Genomic DNA, 19,731 nt, shown 5'->3' on the forward strand with positions numbered 1-19,731 from the left:
CGGAATTATTGTTTGAAAATCTGCTTAATTTGAACCAAGCACTATGACAATTAATTTTTGGCGTTCTAAGTAGTTAGAAATAATTATATACCAATCTGTTTTAACATTTTTGAACAATCAACTCTCTAGGCGGAAAAATACATGTTGAATTTTTGTATAATACCTATTATGTTATAGTTCACGCGTACGAAGTTACAGCCAATCGCTAAATACTGAATTAAGCTAACAAATTACTTTTGAAACCATCCGTATTTATTTCAAACATTTGGAACTTTACTAAGCACTTAATAAATATCTGAATAAACATAAATTGAATCACAATAATTATCTATTTGTGTTTTACAATTATTTTTACGTTTTATTTTATTTGTGTGGTAGACATCGGCTGGAGAAACCTCCGTACGCGGATGACAAAGTATACGACGTGATGAGGCGTTGCTGGGAACAGAAGCCTCTCGCGCGGCCTTCCTTCAGCCAGCTTCAGGAGATCCTCGGCTCTTTCCTTGAGGATAACGTGAGGAATGTAAGTAATTTGCATGTATTAAATACTAGCTTCAACTTACGGCTTCGCTCGCGGTCGATGACAGTACAATAATATAATACTCGTAACAATATTCTTAAGCATTTGTTTTTATTTCTCTCTCGGGAACAGTATTTTTTTTCAGGATAAAAGATACCCTATTTCCTTTTCTGGAACCCTGATAACGCCTAATCAAATTTCATGACAATTAGTTATGTAGTTAAGGCGTGAAAGCGTAGCAAAGAAACAAGCAAACATTCACATTTATAATATTAGTTGGGATAAGAGTGTAGAACACGTCATAGGTCGACTTCAGAGACTTATTATAACTATATAATTTAATGTGAAGCTGTTGTATTCTGGTTTGAAATGTCTGGTAAAGAAGTGACACTTATACGAGGCAATTTATTTTCATCCTCAATGGTAGTATACACATCTAGGCCGGTTCCAGGTAGGACTCCTATCCTATATTGATTATAGAAGTCCATGGGCCACTTGTTGCCACTAACGATCACGTGAACTGTATTCTCGTTTGCTGCATCTTATTATAAAAAATGTTTGCCAAATAGCTCACCAGTCTTTAATTCTTTGTGGGCATGGTAGAGAATGACCTATCATCGTTATGAGAGAGGAGCACTGAAAGAATAAAGGGTTGAAAATAAAACAACATGAATACTCAAACTGTTTTTTTTATTTCCCCAGCACTACGTCGACCTCAATTCAGCCTTCATGAACTCTAACGTGAATGTGGACGGCGAGGACTACTTGGCGATGGTGTCGGCGCCTGACTACAAAAACATGGTCACTCCGAGCCCCCATCACTATGTCAACGAATCTCAGAAATTCTTCCCTAACACGCCCACACCCACACCGCAGTTGCAGCCTGGTTAGTATTTTTTATTTACGGGATATACTTTTGGAGTAGAGTGGAATAAGCTCGCGGCCTCCCCTATTTATGAGAGAAATCCGTGCCTATAAGTAGTAATAAAAATTAAAACTACAGTTTTACTGTTTTTAACCTAGTAAAAAATATTAATGTTACAAAAATATTTTATCTTACTTAAAGTGATGTTGTACATTCATAATAGCATTGTAAAGTAGCATGAGAAAATATCAAATTTCTTTAAAGTATTGATGATTATTTTATTTATATATTTTTTTGAAAACCTTAAACGAAGTGTAATAAGGATAACTAAATGCCTACGGGCATTATCTGTCAGTCAATGGGCGATGGCGACAATATGTGGTAGGCATTTACACTGAAGTAAAATAATTATTAATATAAACGGTATATAATACTATTTTGGGTATGTCCAAAGTTCTGAAGTATTTTCATTATACGCATTCTGTAAGCTATTTGCATATTTGCTGTCTGCATTTAAACTTATCAACAATTTTACAATAGAAAACAAAATTACAATATAAATAAATTTTCTTTTTATCAGACGAAACGGAACAAACACCGATTTGATCAGGCAAATCACTTTCTGGCAACACGGTAAAAATAATAACATACAGCATGGTCGTGCAATTGGCAATTTGATTTTAATATTCTATATAATTTTAGGAAAAATGTTTTATTCTCCTCTAAGGTATGGTCAGATAGTAGGTACCTAAAGAAGATTGTTGATAGAGATTTTTAAAGGAAGTTGATAGCGCAAATACACTTACAGCTGCTTTTAGGGTTCCGTACCCAAAGGGTAAAATTGGAACCCGATTACTAAGACTCTGTTGTCTGTCCGACTGTCACAAAGCTCTATCTCTTGAACTGTTATAGATAGTCTTGAAATTTTTGGGTATGTATAGCGGTGACCGCTATAACAACGAGTACTAAAAATAAAATATAAATTGGGGTCGTCAAATAAGAAACCGCTATTTTTCTGCCTTTTTCGCTTTATCTATTGAATTGTATTTATTGTAATAAGTAGACAGCTCAAATTGTCACAGTGCATTTACTTCCATGGCTGTTATGATAACAAATACTAAACATAAAAAGAAATTGTGATATGGAGCCCTTCGTGTGTAAGTTTGACTCGCATTTGGCCAATTATTTATTAGATTGAAGTCTTTAGTCGTCCATGGACATGGACTCCCTAATACAATTGTCACCGATCACAGATGCATTGCCATTCCTGAGTACTAATACAGACGCTCAAAATTATATAAGTTAGCCGGCATCCAACCCCTTTTATCGAAATACAAGAACTGCTTCGTTTTTTATTAGATAGAACATTAAATTTAACTTTTTTATATGTCAAATAGCCAATTTAAACTTTGTTTCGTGACTTGTGTAACTAACAACTCCATCTAACAGACTGATTTAATTTTAATTCTCTTTTAGATTAGAATAATCAAAGTTGTTGTAAGTTTCACATCTCACTGTCTGGTGCAATTGTGTTCAACTTTTTGATTGTCTGAATTGTTTGATTCGTTTTGCATGAAAAGTTTCACTTGAATTCATATGTTACTTAAATATGTATTTTTGTAGACGACGAAGGCTACCTACCAATGAGTCCGGTGAAAAAACTCAGCCCACGAGTTCAAGGCACCAAATTCGATTTCGACTCTCGTAAATTGAACCCGAGGATATCCGATGAGAACGTTCACGGATCTGAGTGGACACCGATGCTCACTTTGAACAACTTGCCCGCGAGAAGCGACTCGGAATCCGATCACGACGGAAACTATTCGCCGTATTCAAAAATGTGCCCCGGCATCCCCGAAGAAACGGACGAAGTATTCGAAATTAACAATCAAAATCTAAAAAATACGCAGAACACCGCCGTATCGAACCCCACTTACGTAACCATGGACGTAGATATTGAAAAGAAGCCTAATAACATTTCCAATAATTACATCAACGTTATGGCCAATGGTCTAGTCAAGTAGATTATGTGTACGCACAAAGGAGTATTCGCTACTTACACAGGCGTAGGCTACTGTTTATCGAACGGATAGTTTTATAGAGCTTCTCTTGATCTCTCTTTTATGAAATTTGTCATATCTATAATAATCTCAAATCCTTCTGTTACTCCTGTGTTAGGACTGTAATATTATTTTAAGCGAAACTTTTAGTCTCCTGATTTTATTGTCTGTCTATTAAATGTGTCTATCTTATCTAACAAAAAATCTATGTGCTTCGATTTTCTTAAGTACCTATGAGTGTTAATGTAATTATTAGTTTTAGTTTGGATACTGCGAAAGATAAAAATTGATGTGATATTTTTAGGAAAGTGTAGGAATGATTAGAAGAGTGGATGAATATAATAAGTAAGATATGTATTTGTATAAGAATTCATTATTTAATTTTAAACAACCCCACCATTAATATTATTAACGAAGAAAGGGTTAAAACATATTGATACATACAATACGTGTCGCATCGTGGCACATTGCGACGTCGTGCTACGAGACGATGTCGTGTCGTAATTTTGTAAAATTCACGCCGTAGATTTTCACGACAAGACCGTTTCGCGGCACAACGTCCCAACGTGTCATGTTACGACGCAATATCGTGTACCTATGTATGTTTTAACCCCAAACAAAGATGTGCTATTATTTCGTTATCATTCCTATCCTCATTTATTTTTTATATAATATATAAAATTTATGAGATGTTATTTTTTTACGTATTGTTACAGATTTTAAATGTATATTTATAATTATATTCATAATTTATGAATCTGAGTCAACTTACCACACACTCTTGGGACGAATACTCCCCATCTATGATTATTGTAAGTAAATAATAATATAGAATAGCTTTAAGGACTTTTTTCATATTAAGCCATATTTTTGACATCCACAATATGCCTAAATATACCTAAAATGATTTAGTAAATTATTTCTTAAAATTGAAGGTCCATTTCGTTAAAATATACAGTTGATCTTTATGTAAAACTCGAATGTAAGACATAACGTATGTACAAATAAAAAAATATGACTTACAATTTAACACCGATAAAATATATTTATTTATATGCAATTTATTAATAAACCTAAAATTTATACATCACTAGCTGACCCGGCAAACGTTGTGCTGCCTTATAAATAAAAAATGTTAAGGTGAACAACCCTTATCACTTAGGGGCATGAAAAATAGATAGTAGCCGATTCTCAGACCTACTGAATATGCATATAAAAGTTGATGAAAATCGGTAAAGCCGTTTCGGAGGAGTACGGTAACTAACTTTGTGACACGATAGTTTTATATCTATACTCGTACTATAATATAATGAAATGAAATGAAAACTTTGTTTGTTTGATTGTAATGAATAGGTTCAAAAACTACTGGACCGATTTTAAAAATTCTTTCACCATTCGAAAGCTACATTATCAACGAGTAACGTAGGCTATATTTTATATGAAATATATTTGATAAATAGATTTTGAGGCGGTACAAAGTTTGCCGGGTCAGCTAGTATAAGATATACAAAAGGTATATTTTATTATGTTACCAAGAATAGCGTGTATAATATATTATAAAGTGTTACTATTTTTATATCTATAGGTTTATGTTTCACACGGAAATTTTATTTTTATTACAAAAATATTTTTGTTAATATTTTTATTTTTTAAGAGAAATAAAATCATTGTATTATTTTGCATCGATAAATAAAACTCAGGAATAGGGTTCTGTGGCCAAAGATAGAAAGTTATATGAAAAATTCCGTATAAGTAATAGTCAGCATGTTAAGTTATTAATTTAAAGTTTAGGCCAAGTTTTGTCTGTTCAGATATTATATTACAGTAGGTACCCTCATATGAAACTGAGCAGCTTATAATAAGTTCTTTGTAAAAGCGAAAAACAATGAAATAGAAATAAATTATTTCATAATGTATGTATATTGTATACAATGCGACATGATTACGTATAATGTATGATATTTGTAGTGTTTGTATTTATTTGTATCTAGCATGTACTGTGTTTTAATAAGTGTTTCATTGTCTACATAATCAGACTATTATCTGGTTAGATTACATATATTCGTTTAGTAAAACATTTGAAGCTATCGGTGGATTTAATAAATGTGATATTACGAAATTGTTTAGAATTTACTTTCTACGTACATTCCTTATTTTACCCACTACGTTATGTCTAATCTTAAATACTTTACACAAAGTTTAATTGTGCTTGAACTGCACCAGGTTTTTTTTAAAACGAGCATGCATTCCAACTGATGGCATTGCCACTGCCGCCCATGGACATCTGTAATCAACCTCCAATAACACTAGATTCCTACTTGACGTCTGCCACCGTTACATCACCTCCCCTATGGACTAAGCTGGAACGCCTCGGAAAAGTATGTTTCCCTTAACACATACCTCTTCAAAACAGAACACAGCAGCGCTTAGTACTGCTGTTTTTAGGCAGAAATGTACGTGGCGGTGGTGCCGCTGAAGACGAACCACAGAGGGTTCTATCACCTTTACAATATCATTATATTTTACACATTTCTGAGAACAAAATGAATACTATTAATACTGGTTGCTACATGATTTCAATCACTAATAAAGCCAGTAATAACTAAATTATATACTTCGGAAAATCATAGCCATTTGTATTATAATGAAATCCGAGCTTTAAGCTTGGATAACAAATAATATATTTGCTGTACGTATATCATATGTAACGTTTCATGGAAACATATTAACTATTATATACTCGACTCTGCCTTTGTAATAAATTTTGGATCAATCCGTGAATATTACCTACAGCTAAATATTATATACTTCCTCCTTCATCGAATTTAAAAAAATCTAAGTGTATTTTCTGACTGTAGTGTATATTGTCGATAAATGTGACTGTTAATGCATAATAAAGAGTATCTATTCATTTTTTTAATAATATTGAAGTAATAAATAAGCGTCCACCTGATGATAAGTGGTTTCTGCTGTCTATGGCCATCTGTAATCAACGCCAGAAGATTAGATTCCTACCTGCGGTTGGTCATGTATGCGTTGCTACCTCTGAGGACAAGTTGGAAGCCACGGATAAGCCAAGCCTTCCAAAGCGAAACACAGTAGCGCTTAACACTGCGGTAATGAGCTGAAATAGGCGTGGTGGTGGTGGTTACATGGTGGTAGAACCCTTTGTGGTTCGACTCTGACGGCACCACTGCTACTTTTTTCTGCCTAACAACATTAAGCGCTGCTGTGTTCTGTTTTGAAGAGGTTTGTGTTAAGGAAAACTTACTTTTCCGAGGCTTTCCAGCTTAGTCCTCAGGGATGTCCATGGGCGGCAGTGGCCACTTCCCATCACGTTAACTGCATGCTCGTCTGCTACTCCTATATTATATAAAAAAAAACGTCCGGAGTGGAACCGCAAAGGGTCTTACCACAAAATGTCCTACTACCAATAATGTGAGTATCAAAGTATGGTTATTTATTATCGTGAGAGTGTTTAATTCGTGTTTGAGACGTTTTTATTTACCTACGCCCGTCAATTGTTATCGATCTTAACCTAAGTTCTACCAAAGCTTGAATTCGTCAGTTGTGTTTGAACTGTAGTTAGAAAAAATTGGTTTAGATTGATTAGTAGTAATAGGCGACAGTGATTAAAATAAATTATTAAACCGAAATAATAATATTATTTCTATATATAATAGTAGATACTTTATTATGGATTAAATACAATTTGATTTCCTTTAATGAATATTTTTAACTAAAAATACCTCGAACAACAGTTGCTACAAGACTTTCTATTAATTCTGCACCCTGTAACAATACAAAAAACATCAATAATACAGACAAATATAAGTTTTATGAACTTATGTGTTGTGTAACCTTTATTAACTTACGTCTTTGAAAGCCTCGACAAATCCCAATGGAATATCAATAAACATTCTTCCTAAACTAGCGAGCACCTGTAAAATACGGACAGAATTATTTCAGCCTAATGTAATGTACCTTTTAATCTCTAATGTTGTTTTAAAAGAAAATTACAAAATTACAAAAATACATGATGATTTTTTATAGTAAAGTTGTTATTAAGTAATGAATTAAATTTAAATAATATATAGAAAGCAAAGATGTTATTAAGTAGGTAACTTATATTATGAAAAAAAAATCTTTATATTTAGTTAATTGTATCAGGTTTTGTGGAAATCCATGCTATTAAGTTAAGATTAAAACTACTTCGCAATCAGATCGAACGTAACGATTAACCGTCGTAGAGTCAACTTACCCTGATGATGCTCCGTTTTGGAGCGAAACACGTGTTGGTGGTGATATATATGTACGTATATTTTTAATTTTTTGCATCTGCACGCATCCTTTGTTAGAGGGAGGGTGGTACATACTGCATGGTTTAAAATATATACCATCATACATATTTGTAGCGGATTGTTGCAAAGTAGTTTTAATCTTATCTTTATATAATTCGCTCTTAAATAAATATGTTTCAGTGCCACTATTTATGAATAACATTCAGGCTATGCTCATTCGAGATTATTTCTAATATCAGGTACGAGTCGAGTACGAGTATGATTACTATTAGGTAATAGGTATACCTTGTATGATGTGACATTAAAACACGTTATACTTGGAGCATATAAAACGACTCATATTTAAAACGACTCAATATTATCCTGGTATTATATTATCCCTTTAACGTAAAGAAAATGTCTTTACTTTCCTTTATTACAGTGAACTTCTTTTCGTTTGTTAAAGGTTAAGAAAAGTAAATCTTTTCTAGGAATTCCTCAATTTCAATAACGCCTCTGTTTCCAATAAATCATGTAGTTATGACGAAGCACCCAATGTTGCGTCAAAAACTATTTGCCTATTTCGATCAATATATCACAAAAAACGCAATAATACTAAAAAGTGGCTTGTTGGATTATGTTATTAGAGGCACAAAGTCATAATAATATAAAATGATTTCTTTACGCAATGTTGTTTGTGTTAGTCAGAATGGGCTATATTACCACTTACCTTACTGTACACTCTGAAGCGTAAGCACAAAACACGAATACTTACTCCGCTTGGTCTTGTATCTCTCACCGGCTTGTGAACGCCATGCGCTACACTTGTGGCGTTTCCTTCACACATAACTGCCACAATGAACATCGTAAACACGAATAGCTTTAGAACTGCGCTTGCCATATTTACTACTGTTATAACTCCGTACAATTTGCTCTTTAAATGCCCGTTAACTAGGACGCTTGTATTGTTTGTTTTATTCTTGGCCGTAGCAATGATTTTTCCATGGAGCTATTTCTATTGTAACTTTGTTGTAACAAGAAGCGATACGAATACGTTGCTTTGTCTAACTTCTAAATACGGTACGGAGGCATAAGTGTATGCCTAAATACATTTATATTTAAGTAAACTCCAGACAAATACTATTTGAGACCAAAGATAAAATTTTGTTGATACAGTAAGTACATTTGCATCCAAAGGGAAAATATGTCAAAGAAAAAAGTTGTCGTTGGTATTATTTTGGATGTTGTAAATTGTGTATTTAAAAATAAAAAATCATGCACCACTCCACAATTATTTTATTAATAAAAATATACACATGTTTATCTCACCTAAAACTGAATATACATAACATTGTTTTAACCTAAAGATATTAATAAATACATAAGGCTTTAGAGCCAATTGTCAAGATATTGATACAAAAACTGTCGTTCCACGTTACTTATACGATCTCTGATTTAAAGATATTTGAAATATATTACGGAAAAACTTTGGTAAGTACCAATTGGTAATAAACCATGGATGACACTTTTCCTCACTATGTTTGATCTAATCATAGATTAGTAAAGATACTTTGCCGCCTTGAAAATGAATGAAGCCACAAACGGATTATTAGTAAGTTCTTTTTTTAAATTCTTGACAAATAAAAACATTTTTAGAGAAAATTTGCGAATAAATAACTAATACTGCGTAATTTACATAATAAATAAATGATTATTTCAAATATTTTAGGGACATTTTAGCACGGAGACGTGGCAAAACTTTTTTACGCAACTATTTCAATTCTCAAAACTGGGTACATTTTCTTGTTAGGAGTGAGTAATCTTTACTAATCTCTGGATCTAATTGACAACTTTCTTCTTACTTTAAACATCTCGAAATACTTCCAGTTCCAAACTATTGATTTATGGTATCTACATACCTACTTAGATAGACTTAGGTATATAGAAATACATTAAGGCCGTATACATAATATTTTATTCCTAAAACAACTTTAGGTATTAGTAGCAGATCAAATGAATCTGAAGTCAGGTCACCTCATATTCAGCAGCTGCCGAATATGTCGAGTTGTTTAACTTCATCTACGTTGCCGTTTATATAAAGAAGTTTACGAAGTCGCTTATTACTTTTATCGACTGAAATAAAATAAAAATGATTGAAACACTTTTTCTCGTGGAGATATATGTACCTATAGTGTACCTATATTATAGTCTTTATGTATGTATGTATGTGAGCATAACTACAAAAAATAGTCCAATATTTGTCTATAATAATATATGATCGGCGAACATATTCAATGGTAAAACGTTAAAATGAGATAAAATGGTTTTAAAGGTGCCAAAACCTTGTGCAGAACCTTTTGGTACCTGAAAGGTACTACCCCCACGTCTACTTCCAGCAAGTCCTGGGCTTAGGTAAAAGGGGACGAGCTTCTTAGTCCTCGAGAGTAACAACGTATTTGTGACGAGTTCAAGTAGAATTTATGTTTTATATGGAGTTGGTTGTGGTTGTCCATGAGTGCCAGTAACTACTTACGGTGGGCTGCATGCTCGTTTGTAAGTTCAATGTCAAATAAAATAAGGTGAACATACCAGGAAGGGTGGTGCCATTTCTACTTCTATCATGACACATTGTGTTGTTTATTTGCATACTTATGTATAAGGAAATAACTTACGTCCTTAAATACAGTTTTCTTTATTTCGATAACATCTTCAATTATTTCAGCGCAAATCTGGAAAATAAGAAAAACTCTTGTTTACTATACTGAAAGTTAGCTTTAATAAGAAGTAGGTATAAAATAAGTAATAATACGGTTATATAATCGCATTGAATTGGAGAGCGGTATGTAGGGCGCAATGTGTTAAGTAGATCATTATGTAGGCACGTATAAGACATGTAGAGGATATTTCGCTACACATACCTAAGCTAATAGAATAGTATTCTTTAATAAAACATTATATTTATCAATAGTTGCTTCTGGTATCATAGATAGGCACATCACAGGTTTTTACAATTTAAATGGGCTTTTGCATGGAAATTTATGTTAAATGTCGATTGACTTTAACAACCTATAATATTAAAATAAGTATATTTAAAATGTTTTTGTTTTGTTATGTAATTTTCAATTTATTTTTACTGTTTTAATTGTAACAACATGTCAATATTATTAATTCAAGTAATTTGAGCCGTCCGGAGCGACGACTGAATTCGACGAATTCTATAGGATATAATAATTGCATAAACCACGCAATAAAAATTTGCATGCTGGATTGATTATAAATATAATGTGTTAAATATGCTGCCCCATATAGTCCGTAGTCCGTACCAAACTGCTAGTCCGCTCTGAAGTTGTTGCGAGCAGGTGTAGTCATACAATTTGCTATGACGACGCGATTCATTTCTATATTCAGAGCGGACTAGCAGTTTTATGCGGACTATACGCCTATACAGTTATGAATAGTTAGTAGAAATCGCGGAAGATTGTTCATCGGTCAGAATGTTGAATCAGTCGAACATTATTAAATATAAATCGGTCCAGAATAATTGACTAGCATTAAGCAATTCTATGCCATCCATTTTTAGAGGCGATGAATCTTTTGGTAGTTTAAGTTCGTGGGTTGTTACCAATGCTAGGGTTTGTGGTATAAAGCTATTGTTCAGTATTTAGAACTGGTCGAAATACTGATTATAAATAAAAGGAGTAAATTCAAAATTTAAAGGTTGACGTTTCTGTCATAACACACATTGTACAAACAGTCGGTATTCAGATTTCGTCACGGGACGTATAATATAATTTATATTTATTACGGGGGTCCTGGGGACCTATTTGGAGTCGCGAGTGTGTGTGCATCACGGTCGATCGGTCGCCGAAGGGAGCACCGCACAGTTCTACGGTATTTATACATATATTCACCTACACTATTGTTTCTAGCGCACAAGGGTTCCAAATTATATTTCGGATTAGAAACCAGCGACCTAAAACTCTACAGCTATCATTAAATTATAGAAATAAAAAAGAATGCTTATTTATTGTGCGAATTGCAACACATAATACATAACACATAGGTACAATACAAAAGTCGGTTAAAAGTAATTGTATAATTAATGAATAATAACTAAAACTCCTTTATCATTTAACATGAGGCGATGTTATGTTATGATGAGATGTATTTTCTATTTCATAGAAATTCATATCATACATAGGTATTTACGATAACATTGTATTATATATGTGTATCATGTTATTAGCTTACTCCTTTCTGAGGTTTGGGTGTAGTTGTCGTCACTGGTGTCGTAGTCGGCGCAGGTGTCGTAGTCGCATTTCCGGTCGCATTTTGACACAGTGATGTCTTAACTAATAAGACAAAGAGTAATAAAAAGAGCACCTTAGACTCTGCCATGCTTTTGAACAACTAGAGACCTGCACGTGGCATTTACTTTATATAGAGTTCTGTAATTCACCGGAACAATTCATTGTTCACTTTACAGATAGTGTCTTTGTTGTGTATAGGTGCCTAAACTATAGATATTAAGCGATGGCTATTATGGATAGTATGTTACTGAAATAGGTATGTATCAGGCGCCACTAATACGGTCTATGTCATTTGAAGCACGTCTGAATTGGCGTTGCCTGTTATCCGGTAATTCAATAGTAAATTAGCTAGGATCTCGGCTACATGCCTCTCTTAATTGTGAGGAGATACTTATGCTCAGCAGTGGGTACTGGGATTGCAGTCAGGTATTCGGTTAAAGACAAATAAGAAGTAATATTTTACTGACTTCAATAAAAATATCTTCGGTTTTAATAGCATAAGCGCAAAAAAACCTAATTATATTTAATATCATCAATTAATTTCTATCTACCTTAGGTCCTTTGTTTGTCCACTTTGCGTTATTATATGCATTATACGAAATGGTACAAATAAACTTCATGAATTTTTTTGTTAAAGCATAATTTAAAAACAAACTATGTAGGTTATTTATTTAAATATTAACTTTATACAACTTCCCATTACACGTTAATAACGGGTTTTTTACGGATGTTCCGTAAAAACCCCGTTATTTTACATAATATGTTTGGTATTTATTTTATAATTTAAAATAATAATACAGATTAGAATTTTTGCGCCCTCCTGATCAGCAAAATGGACCCCCATACGTTGGCCCTCTGAGATCTACCCTATCTACCACACTGAGTATATATTGGATTAACATTAGATTGAAGTTCACAGAGCTCACAAACTCATTGAATCTAAGTGACTGAAAAGGTAACTAGAAATCCAATTAGGTGCAACTTCTAATGTAGTAAGTAAAACTACTCCTGAGCGACATTTACGTAATATATACAGCTAGTTTCGGATAAACGGAACCGCATCCTTTTCATGTGCTTCTTGTTTCAACGTCTTAATGCATTTGTATAATGGCCGTAACATGAGCATAATGCTATAGTGTCAAAGGCGTTTGTGTTAGGCTTTCGCTGTAGCTGGTGACTTTGTATTTAAAGCGTATTACATGCATGCAGTTACTTATATAAAGAGTAGCCTAGTTGTTTATAATTTGGTCTTTTAATTTGAGGGTCCGAGGTTCGAATCCAAGACAGGTTCTCAAAGGTATAACAGTCGGTCAGCGTGATGCAATATAGCCTAAAATCACTCTAGAGGAGACATTTTCCAACAGTGGGAACGTAGATTGGCATTGCAGGTACTTCATGATTATCATAAAAAAAAAAACACTTTATAAAATGGCATTCGATACCGGAATAGGATTTTTTTTTATAATATAAAAGTAGCAGACGAGCATGCAGTCCACCTGATGATAAGTGGCTACTGCCGCCCATGGACATCTGTAATCAACCCCAGATAGGATTAGATATTCCTACCTGAGGTCGGCCACAGATGCGCTGCTACCCCTGAGGACTAAGCTGGAACGCCTAGGAAAAGTCTGTCTCCCTTACCACACCCTTCAAACCGGAACACAGCAGCGCCTAACACTGCTGTTATTAGGTAGAAATAGGTGTGGCGGTGGTGCCGCCGGAGTCGAACCACAAAGGGTTCTACCACCTTCAGATATTTTCTCTTGTCAGGGTTAACATGTAAGAATACGTTTAAGTTGGTATTGTAATTCTCTTAATGTTATACCTAGTCAAATATTAAGCATATTTAATACTAATATTTCATTTCAAAGAAAGTGAAAGTGAAAAATAAAAGATAATTTATGAAATAATAATTATATTTGTCTGAAATCGAACAATTTATTTGCCTTTATCAGAGAGCAAAGATTAACCAGATGTTAATCTTTTATAGTAGCCTGAAAGTAATATAAATAAAAAATGTTGCCATAAAAAATCTTTATTAAAGTTTAATAAACGTGAAACAGTGATACCATCAACGTTTTTAAATGAAAAATGCTTGCTATATTTCTTTTTAAATTGACAATTTTGAGTAGAGATATTATAATCTTTTTACGTATAACAGGACTTTCCTGTTAATAGTTAATGTTTATATTTTATTTTATTCTGTGCTCGATTGGAAACGACACAAATATTTGATATTAAACACTTTTGTTAACGTACATAGTTGGTTCCTTAGCGTAGCAAGTCGTCGGAAAAAGCCTCTCATTTGTGATCAATCTTATATTTCGACCTGAGTGTTCATTGATTTACTTAATGTCAGGTAGACATCTAATACGTGGTAGTCAGTATGGTTCATGAAGGGGAAGTGAAACAGCTCAAAGACGTGGATGCTGGTTTACTTACGTAATGGCGACCATTTTAGTCCTTAGGAGTGGTAATTCATCTGTTATTGGCTTCAACTAGAACCTGTTCTAAGGAGTTGGTCAATAATGGTACTTATTATTATGGATATGGATAAGCGGATACTTATTATTATGGAGGCTGATAGTCCGACTAAACCTTTGCTATTTCAATTTAAAAAGAAATATTTACTAACCTATACCGTAAATATCTAAAATAATAATAACGAAAACTTGACGAATTATTACAAACCTTAATAAACAAGGCGTTCACATCGTCCGAACATAGCAAATTTAAAACAAACATATAACAAAGTATGTAGTAATGAGATGGTAAAATATTTCGGTAGTCAAAGACCGTCTACGTTCAATGCGTGATGAATATTCATTGTTTGGTCAGCGAGAAATTAAGTGTTCTTGAAATTATAGGGCGTAGACAGGACGGTTCACGTAATGAGTTCCAGTTAATTTACACAAACGTTGCGAATGTTTCGTAAGTGACCTCTGTGTGGCAGGTATGCATAATTAAATTATCTACCGTAGCTCACTTCCACAAGTAGCTTAAATATGTATTGCGGATTGTGGGAAGTTTTTATTTCCATAACCTTCAATTTAAAATTCCAAATTATGTAAACATTTGGTTTAACATTGGTTGACACGATATTCTATTCAGCTTTAGTTCTAGTAATACAAATTCCAATCAGCGCCCCTAGCGGATTGTGTCCGAACTAGAAAATCGTATGGGCCAATACGTAAACAAATACCAAAACAGTCATATTTGTCGAAACGTAAAAACTCCTGGTAAGGGTACTGTATTGTAGGTTACCAACTTTATATAAATCAACGGTTGCCGTGCCACTCTTGAGGGCTACAATCATAACTTCATTTGTACGTCAGCTCATATATATCTTGTACTATAAGATTATTTTATTAGTTGTACCATCAATTTGCGACTCTAAAGTTTCGTCTATAGACATGGTTCGTGTGACCACGATTCGCAAATCTTGAATATCCCGAAATATCTTCAGTAACAGATCGGTTCCCTGGAATAGCACAACTTGATTCCTCTATTTCTTAATTAAACATTCAGACGTACAGGCTATCGCTTGCCGATATTCTATTCCAGAGGCTGCAATAAGTACAAACTTTGACGAAACAAAATTCTGTGTAGAACAGAGGTTCCTGAAGCCAATTACTGAAAGGTTGCAACTTCTGAGAATTAAGAAGATGATCTTATATAGGTATAGATAAGTCAACGTGTAAACTATCATAGATCGGATAAATTCTGCCTATTGTGACCTTATTCCAGCGTTTACGGTGAATTGTCCCACAAAGTTTTCTACCTACAGATGCATCCAAGTCCGAATGGATTTAATATTGAATTTTATAGAGGTCATCAAGGAAAATCGCCGAAGGCAGTTACGTAGTCTAATACAGTACGCAAGAGCCCGACGTGCTAACTCTGGACGTGCATTGAATCTGATTCAGTTGCTTTTCAACTATGTTGGACAACGCAATCTTCTTTTATTACCTACTCATAGAAAAAATCTTCATACGCTGTCATTTTAATCGGTAACTATGACTATTTTATAACTCTACTTTGTTTAATTACACGTCAGCTGATTTTTACTAATAACTAAATAAACCTATTAATTAATTATTATTAATTTACTAGCTGACCCGGCAAACGTCGTGTTGCCATATAAATAAAAAAGTTAAGGGTGAAAAACCCTTATCACTTAGGGGTATGAAAAATAAATAGTAGCCGATTCTCAGACCTACTGAATATGCATATAAAATTTGGTGAAAATCGGTAAAGCCGTTTCGGAGGTGTATGGTAACTAACATTGTGACACGAGAATTTTATATATAAGATAACTATCTATAATAACATAACTAACTGCTAACTGCTGCCCATAGACAGGAATGTATCTGTCACATTACATCTGTATGTTAATAACTGTAATTAACCAAATAAGATTAGATTGACTACCTGAGGTTGATCAGAGACGTGTCGCTACTCTTAATAGTACTCGTAATCAAGTTGGAACGCCTGTCATAACTATGTCTCCCACACCCTTTAAAACGAAACACAGCAGCTCTTAACACGGATATTATAGGGCAGAAATAAGTGCGGCGGTGGTGCCTCCGGAATCTTACAATAGCGCCACTTTCAAACTGAAGAATTTTATGAGTCGGATGTGCATCTAAGATGTACCTGATTACTAATTATGTACCTGATTACCTGAACTTTATTATACATGTCAAACTAGCCAGACAACTAGTCTGGCTAGTTTGACATGTATAATAAAGTTTTTTTTTATAATGTAGAGAATTAGCAGACGAGCATGCAGTCCGCCTGATGGTAAGTGGTCGCCCATGGACATCTGAAAACAACCCCACATAGGATTATAGTCATACCTGAGGTCGGTCATGCGCCGCTAACCCTTAGGACTAAGCTGGAACGCCTCGGAAAAGTACATCTCACTTACCACAGAAGAACACAACAGCGCTTAACACTGCTGTTATAAGGCAGAAATAGGAAACATCACCATATTTTTGGGTTATTAATCTTTTATGAGTTGATATATTCAAGTTTTCCCAAATGTATATTTTGCCTACAAGACCAATTCTATTCTACTAAGAAGTTAAAGTGAATCGCGTCGACGATACGAACTAAAATATTTCAAAGCACTCAAATCTGTACGGAGCAAATAAAAAGATAAGTTAACGTCTAAAAGAAAACTCTGTTTTCTGAGTGCCATAAGAGGTATTAGAATCGTGCGCTAGTACGTGTGTCTAGTGTGTGTTATTGCTGTACGTGGAAGACGTTGAAAATTTTCAGTATGTTTCTGTGAATTGTTATAATAAATGTTATAAATACATAAGTAGATTTCTCCATCAAGTATTGATCTTAAGAAGTAATATAGAGCTGATGTATTTCAGTTTACTATCCAGTACGTGTTATTGTTATTTTGGGCTGCAGCATAGATTAGTAAAGATACATCGCCGCCTTGAAATTGAATGAAGCCACAAACGGCTTATTAGTAAGTTCTTTTTTTGAATTCTTGAAAAATAAAAACATTTTTAGAGAAAAATTACGAATAAATAACTAACAGCGCGTAATTTACGTAATAGATAAATAATTATTTCAAATATTTTAGGGATATTTTAGCACGGAGACGTGGCAAAAATTTTTTACGCAACTTCAATTCTCAAAACTGGGTACATTTTCTTGTTAGGAGTGAGTAATATTTACTAATCTATGGGCTGCAGTTACAACTTATCCACGATCGGAGTACTTACCCAATTGTTATTTTAATAGCTGAAAAAGATATGGATACACAATAGCTTGATATTGCTCGATAAAGTAATATAATAAAAGTAGGTTTTTTAGATTATTGAAACTGGACATTAATGCCTATTTATTAATTATGATGTAAAAAGGAACAAAAACTTAAAAATATGGCATCTTTAATATAAGATACTTACACTAAAATAATGAAAACAAACAGTAAATGGATAAAGGTGAAACCATCCCATTGTGAAACATCTCAAAGTCGAAGCATAAAAGTGGGTTTATCCTGCGTTGTTCACCTACATGACTTTATGAATGGCTGAGAAAGGAAGCAAGAAACAGCTCCATCCGGTTCGTTGCATACTGACGTACCAGTCGGTTATGTAAACACAAATCCGCTTTGATATTCCACAACTAAATCTGGATACATGAAAATTATATTGTATGTTCATAAAACTAAGTTTGTGTGGATTTTTGATATGTGTAGACAGGCACTCGAAAGGTTGTGTGCATATATATAGTTTAACACACTTTATACTAATCATACGTATAACATGTGAAATTCATGTTAAAAGACTGAAGATCTTCAGTCACATTTTAAATTAATTTTGATAGTCCATATACCATATTTGATTGTAATAATATAAATAAACATTAAATATTTTTAAACTAATTATTTTTGAATGAGACGGTGACAAAAATTTAATGATAATATAAAATTTCTATACTTTTTGTTAAATGTCGATACTCGTATTATGTCAATGGAATACGTATATGTAAAAAATTAATAATAAAATTAATATTCTACGCTTTGGTGATAAAAATCACGTTATTTAAAAACAATGAAGAACCCTTATTTAATTAAAAAATGTTTGATTTTTATTTAATAGTTATATACGTTTTTATTTTAGAATAACTTATGCCTATTTGAGTATACATTTTAACAATATTATAATTGTGATGTTAGGGATAGAATGACGTAATAAAATAGAAATGTAGTCATACATCCGCTGAGGTGATAGTATGCGTAATAAAAATTATTTCAGAAATAAATGGAAACACGGCAGGAATAATTAATGAAACGAATGACCCATGAATACAAAATACAGTAGCCGTCAACAAGTCATCATTGCAAAGAACATTGTACCTACCGCACTGCAAAATTTAAAAGTCATTGTACATAAATATAAAGATTTTTTTTATAAGATTAAATTACAATACGAGCACGCAGTTAACTGATGTTAAGAGGTCATTGTCTACCATGTACACTTGTAATCACCTCCAAATAGAATAATGGTTCTACCTGAAGTCGATCACAGATGCGTTTACAACATCTGAGGAGTAAAATGATCGCCTCATAATTAAGAAAGTAGCCGACCTCTCTTGCTCCAAAACACAAAAATGTTTAATATTATTAACAGATATGGAGATGGTACGCTTCCGGTCGAACCATACCACACATATCAATAGAAATAAATAAATACTTTTCCGTGGCGTTCCAGGTTAGTTCTGAGGGGTAGCGGCGCATCTGTGGCTGACCTCAGATAGGAATATGTTATCCTATCTGGGGTTAATTACAGACGTCCATGGGCGGCAGTTGCCTCTTACCATCAGGTAGACTGTATGCTCGTCTGTTACCCCTATATTAAAATGTAAGGAATAGCGTTTCATAACTCTATAAGTATAGAATTTGTTTCGCTATCAAGATTTGAGATTTTATCTCAAATTCCCAAACTTCTACATCATCAATAACGAAGATTTACCTTCTCAAAATGGAAAGATTAATCCAATATGTCTTCTCATTTTTCAAAATCGGTCTGGTGGTTTCGTCCCCAAGATCTTTAGGATGAGCTAATACTCGTATATGTAGAATGTAGATACTCTGCATAGACATAAAGAAACAATTTTCATACCTCTAGACAATGTTTCATTACATATAAATACCCATATCTATAAAAAA

General features: G+C 33.5%; 1 protein-coding gene and 1 long non-coding RNA gene across 5 annotated transcripts in view; one reads left to right on the forward strand and one right to left on the reverse strand.

The window, feature by feature from the left end:
- The window catches only part of Pvr (PDGF- and VEGF-receptor related), a 28,845-nt gene extending 25,226 nt beyond the window's left edge, over positions 1-3,619 (forward strand). For all 4 annotated transcript variants that reach the window (XM_073086157.1, XM_073086158.1, XM_073086159.1 and 1 more), the window contains 3 exons: positions 379-523; positions 1,223-1,406; positions 3,009-3,619. In XM_073086157.1, coding sequence (XP_072942258.1) covers positions 379-523; positions 1,223-1,406; positions 3,009-3,409 — 730 coding nt within the window. In that variant the 3' untranslated portion in view covers positions 3,410-3,619. The remainder of the gene's footprint in view (positions 1-378; positions 524-1,222; positions 1,407-3,008) is intronic.
- Positions 3,620-9,682: 6,063 nt separating this feature from the next.
- Positions 9,683-12,122, reverse strand: LOC140751912 (uncharacterized). Its single transcript, XR_012103399.1, has 3 exons — positions 11,977-12,122; positions 10,398-10,454; positions 9,683-9,858 (listed from the first exon to the last, which is right to left on the reverse strand). It is a non-coding gene; the product is annotated as an uncharacterized LOC140751912 (long non-coding RNA).
- Between the last annotated feature and the right edge of the window lie 7,609 nt (positions 12,123-19,731).

This window comes from Epargyreus clarus, unplaced genomic scaffold, assembly GCF_041222505.1.
Source record: "Epargyreus clarus isolate Ecla_fem2 unplaced genomic scaffold, WU_Ecla_fem_2.2 ptg000023l, whole genome shotgun sequence".
Classification (NCBI taxonomy): Eukaryota; Metazoa; Arthropoda; class Insecta; order Lepidoptera; family Hesperiidae; genus Epargyreus; species Epargyreus clarus.